We start from the raw sequence: 11431 nt of genomic DNA, 5'->3' as shown, positions 1-11431 counted from the left end.
TTAAAAAAAAAAAAAAAAAAAAATTACTTGCAATCGTATCCCAATTTTTTTTTTTTTTAAAAGTATAAAATGAATTCCAAATAAATAATTAAAAAATTTTAACTAAAAATGGGGGTGGTAGGAGAAAAATAGATGGGAGAGGTGGGTGGGAAGGTGATTTTTTTATCCAAATAACTAATTAAAAAATTAAAATTAAAAATGGGGGTGGTAGGGGGAAGATAGATGAGTTACTTGGGTGGGAAAGAGACTCTTTTTTTTTTTCTAAATTTTTTATTTTGATTTTTTATTTAGGACTCATTTGTACTTTTTTGAAAAATTTAAAATTACGAGGGCTATTAATTCTTTATTTATTTATTTTTATTCTATTTGAAAAGGAGGATATTCATTATTTCACAATGTTTTACTAATAATAATAATAATAATAATAATAATAATAAGTTTTGTATTTAGCAAAATTTGGACTGGGATATTCCTTCAAAATGAAAGGAAATTGGGTATTCTGCAAATGGAGGGAAATGTCAGGGTTTTTTTTTGCACCAGTTACTCTAAAATTGAATGTACATTTATTTCCTTTACATTTGCAAGAATTTATCAATCAATGCCTTTCATTAAAAAAAAAAAAAAAAAGTATTTCAAATTATAAAAATAAAACATTTTCTATGTTCTACCAAAGCCTGATTAATTGCAAAAACAAGTGTTTAAACAACAAGAATAGATTTGTTCTATTGATGAAGTCATCGAGTCGATAAAGAAATGAGAAAGACAGAGTAAATTTTGGAATTTGAATACTTTGTGTCTTTGTCAAAACGAGATTAAGTAGGTTTGAATTTGGAGCCAAAATTTGGATTGCATTTTTTTTTACATGGACTGCGTTTTTTTTTAATAAACTACATATAAAAATAAACAAAAGATTAGTTTAAAATTGAATTTGAGCTGGAACTAAATCAGGATATATACCGATCCAGTCCTCCTCTATATTTGTCCATGGTTTTTTTTCCATTATTTACATGAATTTTTGTCATTATTTAGTTAAAACGGAGTCAAAAATCTCTTTTTCTATTGTTTTGAGAGAATAGGTGTGTATTCACTGGCGGATCCAGGCACGGGCTCGACCGTGCTATAATCCGTGTCTGCCCATGAAATTGTCTACTTTTTTTTTTTTTTTATAGAAATAAATCCGTGTATATTTATATTGTAGTCCGTATCCAAACTCAAGGCTGGATCCAGTGTATCATACGGAAATGTGATGAAATTTTATGGTAGGACTAAAGTTATAAAATCAACAAATGATAATCTTTTTCGTCGTTATAGAATAAAATGAGAATGCTTATTTAAACAAGTTTGACATAGGGCTAAGCCTAAAATTAGGAACCACGTTACTCAAATTGTGTTAGCACCACCAAAAGCCTTCAATAGAGATTGACCTAATTACAGACGAGTCAATCCGCAACACTACTTGTATTAAATCAGGTCATGTTTAAAGTAAATGTTGGTTTGTCGATTTCTATTTAATTTAGCTAAAAATGTTGATAAAAATTTAAGTCAAAATTTAATAAATAATTATAATTATACATTTTATGGATTCGTTTATCTACTTTAACTCGTACATTTTATTAAACTAGCAGTAAGTACGTGATTTGCATGTCTCATGTATCGGCCGAATTATATACGTACTATTGTCTATTTTTTAAAAGTTGTAAAGATAATTGATATTATTAAAGAAAAAAGTATAATTATTAAATATAATGAATATATCATATATGAATAAAACTTTTTATGGAAATGTGTATATAATGTCAAAATATTGAATAAAATGAAATATAATCTTTTAATTACAATAACATTTCTTCGAATACAATATTTTTTTATCAACGTCTCATGACTTTTCATTCTTTTATTTGAAATTTACATAAACACAAATATGTAAATCATATGAAAATATTCACACATGTACAAATTATTGGAACACAAACACAATTAATCTACTATTATATTAATGCATACCTTTATACTGTAGTATTTTTTGATGAATATGTATTATGTATATTTAGCTTCAATTTTAAGTAATTAAACTTAAATTGATTTATGTAAAGTACTCTAATGTAAAGTAATGAAATTTATATTTTAAAGGAGATAAAATGAAGTAGAGTTATATTAAAATTTTTGACTTATAATATATTCGATAATTAGTAACGATTATTATACATTTAAAATTAAAAGCACGATTGTCTAAAATAAAATATAAAAGGCAGAAATGGAAATTAAAAGTTTTCCACACCAGAGTTTCAAGTATTAACATTATCGTTTTAATACTATATATATAATGTTAACATTTGAAGCATTTCTATTTTATATCATGGACATAAATTTTAGATTTTTATAAATGAATATAAATAATGTAAACCAATAATGTTCTTAATCATGTTTATGTTGAGGATTTAAAATTTCAATAGTTATTATTCAAATAATTAGTTACTTACCATTCAATTTTGATGAACAAAAAATATACCATTATCTATTTCTTCAAGGGTAATGAATGTGAATTTATTTATGTGATTATTCGATTTCTTTAAAAATTGTTGACCTCGATTTTCCCTTGTGGTTGTATGATTTTCACTCTCATTGCAAGTACTTTTAGTTTTTTCTTATTTCAAAGAAGGTAAATCAAGACAAGAACACGTGTTCAATAATAATTAATAAATATTATTACATACTATTGTTTTCTGAAAAAAAAAATTATTTAAATAATTTCTTTTGATTGTATGTGATAATATTTTTGTTAAATAACTATTAATAATTGTGTCTAATGGAAATTAATTGACTTAATTTTCGAAAGCAATAATAATTATTAATTATCTTAGTTAGAGGAAATAAATTGAATCATTTGGTATTCTGTAGTTAATAATATATGTAATATTATTATTTAGTTGACTTAATTTTCAAAAGCAATAATAATTATTAATTATCTTATTTAGGGGAATAAATTGAATCATTTGGTATTTCATTTTTATCTAAACTTAGGTATTCGCATTATTAATTGTCAATCAAAACAAATTTTAAATAAGGGTAAATAATAAATATAGCATATTAATGTAACCTTTCATTTATTTATTTTTTAATTTTCTTTTTGTAAACCAAATGAGGGTATATTGGATATATAGGTAAATGTGTAATGGTATAATTGGTATTCAAAAGTTTTTCCTCAATCCACACTTTATATATATATATATATATATATATATATATATATATATATATAGTTAGATTTTATCAAAATTTATTAAAAAATTATTTTAATCAAAGGGGGGTTGAATAAGTTGTCAGCCATATGGGCTGTACTTGGCTATGGTCGGCTGTGGATTCTTCTCCTAACTTTCGTTTATTCAACATTGTATTATAAGAAAGAAGAGGAAATTGTCGCATATCTGTAAAAGCTACGTGCACTTATTTTCTTAGTAGAATTGGGCGCACACTTTCGGTTACATTACATCACCCCCATCACTAACTTGTAGATACATAAATTATTCTAATACAAGATTGACTCTGTCTTCTATTTTCTTGATTTGAGTCTTCTCATTCTGTTCTTGTAACTATTACTGTTTCATTTGGTGAAAGTGCTTCTTTAGGGAATGCCCAACTGTTTTCTTGGATTCTTCAGATTACCAGGTTTTATTCTGCTTCCTTTTTGGTATTTGTTTCCTTAATTTTAATTCTTTTGAAAAATCGTATGTTGCATCACATGTATATTTCTATTTCCAAGTTATATACATTACGATTGATCTCTTTTACGATTGATTTTCAGAGATCGCGGGTTTGGATCTTCTATTTTTCAAATCATTTAATTAATTTGTTTATTTGGCTGTAATATTTATCAAGGTTCTTCGACTTTTCATGAAGTCGATTCCAAGTTTCTCTCATTCAGGCATATTCAAATATTTGTTTCGTTTTTGCCTCTCTTAAGGGGTTTATGATAGGAATATGCTACTTATACATAATGCGGTGTCTATAACGGTGTAATTTATTCGAAGTGGTCCCCTCCACGTGAGGGGATGGACACATCCTCTGATGTACTTGTAGCATTACCCTTTTATGATAAGGCCTTATGTACGAGTCTCTGAATATCATCATGAATGCATAGTTTGATTGAGCTGTGAATTTTTTAGTTCATACATAAATATGTGTATAGTGAAAATCTTATTGAAGTTGCAGTGGCTTATTTCTGATTTAGTTGATCCGGTCTTTATGAATTTCTTTACGTTTACAGCATTAGATTACACCGTGGACCGTCTTGTATTTTGGGAATATTGAGTTACTGTTCCATTGAGGTGTTGTAGAGTTTTCTTCGTGTTACGTAACAACTGGTCAATGGATTCAAGGGGTACTCCAACCGCTGAATTTCAGCAGAAAGTTTACCCTAGTATTGTCACAGCTCTAGTTGGAGCAGTTCATGAATGGTTGCTGATTTTTATGCTTTTTATCGATGCTGGTTTCTCATACTTAATTACAAGGTTTGCTCGTTATAGCCACTTGCAAATTCCGTGTTTGCTCTGCTCTAGACTTGATCATGTTCTTGGCAATGAGAGAGTAGGTTTTTATTGGGATCTGATATGCCACAAGCACAAGTTAAAGATTTCATCTTTAGTTCTTTGTCATCATCAAGACAATCTCGTTGATGTTCATGAAACATGTGAAAGTTGCTTTTTCTCATTTGCCACAATAAACAAGTCAAATGCTGAAACGTACAGAATATTGGTCAGCAAATTGGGAGCTGAGCCTCATTCTGGGCTTGATCAAGGTTCTTTATCTTGGGAACATAATCTCGGTTCGTCTGACAGGAGAGAGTGTTCTTGTTGCAATGAGAAATGGATATCTACAAGTTATGCTGATAATTTAATTCAACCTAAATCAATCAACACTGAGGAAGCTGAGCTTCATGCACCTTTATCTGAAGCATCTGCACCTAATAGGGATGAGTTGAAGGATATTAAAGATGCAACATCTAACTTCCACCATTCGGGGAAAAAAGATGCTGATCCTTTGTCACATGTAGCATATTCAAAAATCAATGGTACTTCTGACAGTGAATCAGAAACTCCACTTTCTGATGACGAAAGTGCTTGTGCACTTATTCGTGAAATGGAGTCACCAGATATAGATTTAGCTGCAAAGTATGGACAACCAGAACGTATGGTTATTGCTCATGCTGATCCTCTGTCACATGTGGAATATGTAAAGATCAATGTTACTTCAGATATTGAATCAGAAACTCCATTTTCTGATGATGAAAGTGCTTGTGCACTTATTCGTAAAATGGAGTCATGGGACAAAGATATAGCTGCTGAGTATGTACAACCAGAACCTTCAATCATTTCTCTTGCTAACAATGTAGTTCTAGAGAAATTGATACATCCAGCTTCTTCAACCAAGCTTCCACTTTCTGAGTCAGAGGTACAACTGGGCTCTAATAATTCCTGCTGCAATGCAAGATCTGACTCACCCATTAAACATCATGGGTTGGAGGAACTTATTTGGCTACAAGCTAACCGCAAAAATGATGATTCCTTATTATCTGAGCTCATAAATTTTGACGAGGTACTTCAGCAGCCCAAGGTTTCTGGGACTCAAAGTTATGAATCAAACGAAATTGGTGAGTTTTGCATTTTTCGTGTCTCTATATTTTTGTTCTTCTTTATTGGATTTGCTTACCTTTTCCAATACCAGCAATCATTAGGAGGACACAAATCTCTCTTGATCTGAAATACGTTTTTTTTTTTGTTCATCTTTTGTTCCTAAATTATTTACTTAAATAATTTGAGAAAAAAATTAAATCAAGATAAGTTTCAAAATTGGCTGATAGCCTGATATGCTATTGAAATGGCTTTACTCTTTTTTCTGCTTTCTTCTTTTAAAGAAGAACGAAGATGATTCTGAAAATATGATGTGGCAGTTGTATCTGACCATCTTGCCTACCCTATTATCTTCTTTGCTTTCTTGCTGTAGATGCCAAAGCCATGGCTGAATTGGAGAGAGAAGTTACCTTTGAGGGTGGAGAAACTTCTAGTTTGAAAGTGAAACCACTTCAGCAAATGACGACTAATTCTTTGGATCTTAATGATGCTTATAATTTAGCTGTTGGCAATGTTGGAAGACAGTTGTCTGGAAGACTCTTAGAACAACAGAGGTCTATGAAGGACTCTGAGAGAGCCAGTGAAGATGTGAAGCACTTGCTGTCACAAATATCTTCTCGTGGAATTGATCCATCATTAAACGATATGAGCTCTAGGGTGTCTGCAAATAGCGATGAGTTTAGAAATTTTGATGCTTCTAACGCTATAGGGATGCAGATATTGCAAAGAAGGATTTCGCTTGAGAGAAATGAATCTAATATATCTCTTGAAGGAAGCACTATCAGTGAAATTGAAGGTGAAACTGTGATAGATCGATTAAGACGTCAGGCTGAGCATGATAAAAAAGTAATAGGTGCTCTATATAAAGAATTGGAGGAAGAGAGAAATGCTTCTGCAGTTGCTGCTAATCAAGCAATGGCGATGATTACTAGATTACAAGAAGAAAAGGCAGCTCTCTATATGGAGACATTGCAATGCCTAAGAATGACAGAAGAGCAAGCTGAGTATGAGGGCGAAGAACTGCAGAAAGCAAACGACCTGCTTGCAGAGAAGGAGAAGGAGATTCAAAATTTAGAAACTGAACTTGAACTGCACAAGAACAAACTTAGAGATATATCTTTGTCAGGTCACATTTTGATGCCAAGCCCTGAATCTGGTGCAGGTGAATTGAAGGGAACACAATTAGATTCAAACCATTTAGAATTTAATACCACTGCATTTCACAGTTCAAATGATGATAAATTTGATATTATCAATACAGTTGTTGAAGCTCTGAAGATGTTTGGGAATAAGGACGGTAAGACCTTTGTGGAAGTTGAAGATGAAAAACAATATGTCTTGCAATGTTTAAAACAATTACAAGAAAAGGATAATTTATTCTCGAAAAAAGAGGTCTGCTCCAAGATGACTGATGGAAACAATTCGGGAGAGGAAGAGAGCGATGTAAGTGCTTCCAAAGAACTTGATTACAGGCAGGCGTCTCAAGAAAATGGTGGAAAGTGAGAGAATCGTTTACAAAAGATACAATCAGGATCAATTTGCTTTTTCATTGAAATTCTGAGTATATTTTATGAAAGAAAACAGTGGATTCAAATATAATTAACACGTCATTCAAGATATGGGCGAGATGCTCTTACACATGAGGTTTCTGTTTTGAGAAAAACTTTAGAAAGGTAGAACCGAGTTTTCTTGAACATGCTGTTATCACTTGAGAAGGGTACCTTTTTGCCTGCTAGAAGTACATTCAATTCAAATCAGAAGAAGAAAACAACTTTCAATAAGAATTTCTATAACTGAGCTCCACCTGAAAAGGTAAAAAATTTACAAATTCATCTTATTTGTCGATCTTATTCATGTCTATTTTCCCTTCGTAATGGATTTGACTCATTGTCATTGTACATATAGACAGGATTGCAATTGAGTTATAAATTAGTCATTGGTTAGAAATTAATAAGGAAACTCTATTACGTCTTTTATTAGATCAGTCATGTATTTCGTGAGCCTAGTCCATGCCTTATTTTCAAATGCAGGAAGCCTTTCGTTTTAGTATGAAATATAAAGATATGTCATGAAAAGTTAAGCATACTGGATAATTGTTTTTCTGATTCAGATGAGTGAGAAAAGACAAAAAGAAGGGGGGATATTTAAAAAGAATCATCAAGTGGCTACAAGAATACTGAGTTCGAAATATTGTTAATAGTTGATAATATAAGCATCTCTGTACGGTATTAAAAAAATTTCAAGGTAAGAAGGGATGCAACCCGTTAGCTACAACGAACATGCAAATAATTCTTTAATGCCTATCGTATGTGAATTCATTACTAATGTGTTGTTTCTTCCAAAATGATGGATTAGTCTACTTTTGGTTATGATTTTGTTGAGTAATAGGGCACTGCAATGTGAGATATGTTTTCTATACTACGTATGCTCAAGAACTTCTAATATCTACAAGAAATGCTCGATTTCCTTAAAAAATTTCTCATATTATTGCAGAACGAATTAAAGCTTTGTTAATATGTTTTCAGATGCCTTCTTGTGGTAGAAGATGATTCAACTTTCTGGAATGCCAGATGAAGGTAACTGTGATGATGTACAGCTGGTTATAGAAATTCTAAATCAATTGTGAAGTAAACCACTTCTTTACCCTTTTGTTTTTCTATTTCTATATATAGGAGTTAAATTGAGCCTGTGTGATTAATTCTATTTGTCTATGTTTAATTTTGGTTTGCATAAAGAAAAGGACATTTAATGTTTAATGCTAGGGGTGAGCGCGGGTCGGTTCGGTTCGGTTCTCTTTAGAACCGAACCAAACTTTTCGGGTCTCTAGTAAATGGAACCGTCGGGTCCAAATATAATTATGGAACCGTTCGGGTTCGGTTCCATTCGGTTCGGTTCGGATCGGTTCGGTTCCGTTCGGTTCTGTACTATAATTAAATTTTTTAACATTTATAACAACGTTATATAAATACGACTAATGATACATTCAATAGTTTTGGAATGTCAGAGATTAGTAAACTATTTTGTTCAAATAATCGCTACGATCAAAGTTTCAGTCGGGGAAAGTCACGGCTTCGATCGGAGGTCAGAGTGTCGGCCGACGATTGTATAGGTTTTGGAATATTAGATAGGCTGCGAGAGTCGAGACAACGTTATGCACTTTATTGTAGGTGTTTAGGATTATTTAGTATATTTGATCTTGTTTGGCTAAGAAATGAAATAATAAAATGAGTAATTGGGCCAAAAATTAAAAAATTAGAAATGAAACAAATTATTGGGCCAAAAATTTGGATTTAGAAATCATTAATTTGTTAATTTGTTTAGAAAAAATTAAAATTAAAATAATTTGATTTAATCAATATAAAAAAAAAAAGAAAGATTCGGTTCTTATTCGGTTCTTCGGTTCTTGGTCTAGAACCGAGAACCGAACCGTACCCGTCGGTTCTCAATTCAGATACCCGTTCGGGTATTTAATTTGACAAGAACCGTCGGGTTCGGTTCGGGTTCGGTTCGGTCGGTTCGGTTCGGGAGATTTGCCCAGTCCTATTTAATGCTATATTGAACTCTGAAATATTTCGATTTCTAGTAAAGTTTTGTTTGGTAATAAGAAAAGTTCGTCTGTTTGGGTTTCTTCCTTAATCTCATTCAGTATTGTCGTACCAAACATGATAATAAATGGACCACCTTGTCATGTAAGAGAAACGCATGACGAAATTTGATGGGAAACCTTCTTTCACTCTTACAATTAGTAATGTCATAGCACAATTTGAATGGAATAAGTTGTTAGCTATTTTTTTGTTTTTAAACAGAAACAAAGAGAGAAATAGTAAGAATGGAAGCCAAAATAAATTAGAATACAAACAACAGGCCATCTATTGTAGATTCTACTGCTTGTTTTCAACTTTCCCATTTTCAGTTGCTTCTTGCACTGCTGCTGGTCTCTGATTCATCAGCGTCTCAAATTTCTCTCCCTTTTCCAGCACAATTTCAATCTGAACATGTTGCAAAAGCAAAAAAACCTGTTCATTTATTGTGTATTTATACACGAGAAGTTCAGCTATGCTCAAGAATAAGGGGTTCAACATAGTATCGCAAAACTCATAAAGTTCAGGTCGCCCACCCAATAATGAAAAATTCACGAGTTATAATAGAACTAGACTGCACATGAGGAGACAATGATGTGTTCATGTAATTATTTTATTTTCTAATAGTTCATACTTTTAAACGAGGTGATTTTACATGTCAAAGATGTAAAAATAAATAAATAAACTAAACCCATTTTTCATAGTTTAAAATTAAGTCTCACATCCTCGAAATCAAGCAAAATTTGTCAGGTTTTTAGTGAAAAAATAAAATAAAATAAAATTTCTTGTGCACGTAATGGTAATATTGGTGATATAAATGTACGTGAAATTGTTCCTATCAGATGAGGTAATTTAATGCTACATAAGAAATACAAGAGCATATAGGTACTGACCCTGGCTTTCTGAACTAGACGTCCTTTGGCTTCATCTTTCATTCTTACTGTGGATGTTAAAATCTCTGCTCCAATAATACCACAACAAAGATTAAAATTATATTAGGAAACTTGTCATTCTCCAAAACTGCAATTTTTGCTAATTTTATCTTTGTTAAGAGTACATACTCTTCGCATTGGCAAATCCACTATTTTTTAGAATCTCGGCTATTGTGACAACTGTGGTAATTGCTGTAATGATTTGTAACAGATGTCAGCTCAACCACTTATTTCTCATCAAAATAATGATAAATAGGTAAATTTAAGGTGCCAAATATATAAATATAAATAAATAAATTCATCTTCACTCTAATAGTCTTGTTTCAAATTTTACGAATAAAGATTAGAATATAGAAAAATGCAAGCGTGGGCAAAAACAGGAAAAATTAATAACTAGTTCAAGGATATTGTTACCCAAGCCCAAAGCAGAAAGCTCAATCTCAGTATTCTGTTGCAAGTACCTCTGCATCATAAAGAAAATATGTTTATATGTCGATTTTAACATTGTCCTAGCAATTATATTGATCAACTTAGTACGATACATACTCATGCTACGTTGCAAAAGCATAGAATAGGAGCATCCGTTGACAAAATTATCATGATAAGATGATCATTTTATGGTCGAAGAGGAGGAAGAAGAAGATACGCGGATCCAATCCCGAGAGAGTACCTACCTTAGCAAGATTGACATAGAAGAAGAGAGGTTTTTTGGTGTTAGACACTTGAATTTTGTTCTTCTTCAGATTTTCACGGTTTATTTGCTTCACTGCATCAGTTTCCATAGTCATTTTTCCCTTTCCAAATATGTAAAAAAATCCAACATTAATCTCTAAATTTTGCTGTTGGTTACTATATATCTATAGAGCACAAAATTAGGGGTAATGCTGTTGCATGCATGAGGAAAAATTTCGATGGAAAACCGAAATTAAAGCCCCTTTTGACCGAGTAAATATCATATCAGTATCAAAACTAGTGGCTATGCACATTTGTAGAGTAGCTTACAAATTTCCTTGGAAGGAATTTCATTTTACTTTGTGAACTACATTTTTCAGTTGTAACAGTATCTATCAGAATATAGGAGATTCTTGAAACTCTCTTATATGTTCGTCTTTGCTGTATCTTTTACAATTTTTCAGTTTGAATTTCTTTCAAGGTTGATGGATTCTGTATATTAACACTATCTATTAGAATATAGGAGATTCTTAAAACTCTCTTAGAGCATGTTCGTATTCGCTATATCTTTCACGATTACTTTCGAGTGTATAATTGTTGTAGAATCTTTTCTTTTAGA

At 31.5% G+C, this 11431-nt stretch overlaps 2 protein-coding genes across 3 annotated transcripts; one reads left to right on the top strand and one right to left on the bottom strand.

The window, feature by feature from the left end:
- The first annotated feature begins 3397 nt into the window (after window positions 1-3397).
- On the top strand, window positions 3398-8330 carry LOC111383857 (myosin-binding protein 1-like). 2 transcript variants are annotated; one of them, XM_023008040.1, is made up of 4 exons: window positions 3398-3666; window positions 4265-5647; window positions 6001-7439; window positions 8153-8330. In XM_023008040.1, exons 2-3 carry the CDS (start codon window positions 4366-4368, stop codon window positions 7128-7130), a joined length of 2412 nt encoding a protein of 803 aa, XP_022863808.1. In that variant the 5' UTR covers window positions 3398-3666; window positions 4265-4365; the 3' UTR covers window positions 7131-7439; window positions 8153-8330. The 2 variants fall into 2 exon arrangements, with proteins under 2 accessions (XP_022863808.1, XP_022863816.1); XM_023008048.1 differs by lacking the exon at window positions 3398-3666 and having other exon boundaries at window positions 4090-5647.
- An 895-nt stretch (window positions 8331-9225) lies between these two features.
- LOC111383869 (uncharacterized protein At2g34160-like) lies at window positions 9226-11123 on the bottom strand. Its single transcript, XM_023008055.1, has 4 exons — window positions 10555-11123; window positions 10270-10332; window positions 10102-10166; window positions 9226-9616 (listed from the first exon to the last, which is right to left on the bottom strand). The coding sequence occupies exons 1-4, from the start codon at window positions 10706-10708 to the stop codon at window positions 9509-9511; spliced, it is 390 nt and encodes a 129-aa protein (XP_022863823.1). The 5' UTR covers window positions 10709-11123; the 3' UTR covers window positions 9226-9508.
- Window positions 11124-11431: the final 308 nt, after the last annotated feature.

This window comes from Olea europaea, chromosome 3 (assembly GCF_002742605.1).
Source record: "Olea europaea var. sylvestris chromosome 3, O_europaea_v1, whole genome shotgun sequence".
NCBI classification, from domain to species: Eukaryota; Viridiplantae; Streptophyta; class Magnoliopsida; order Lamiales; family Oleaceae; genus Olea; species Olea europaea.
Note: the sequence above shows the minus strand (reverse complement) of the source record. Positions and strands in the feature narration are given on the sequence as shown.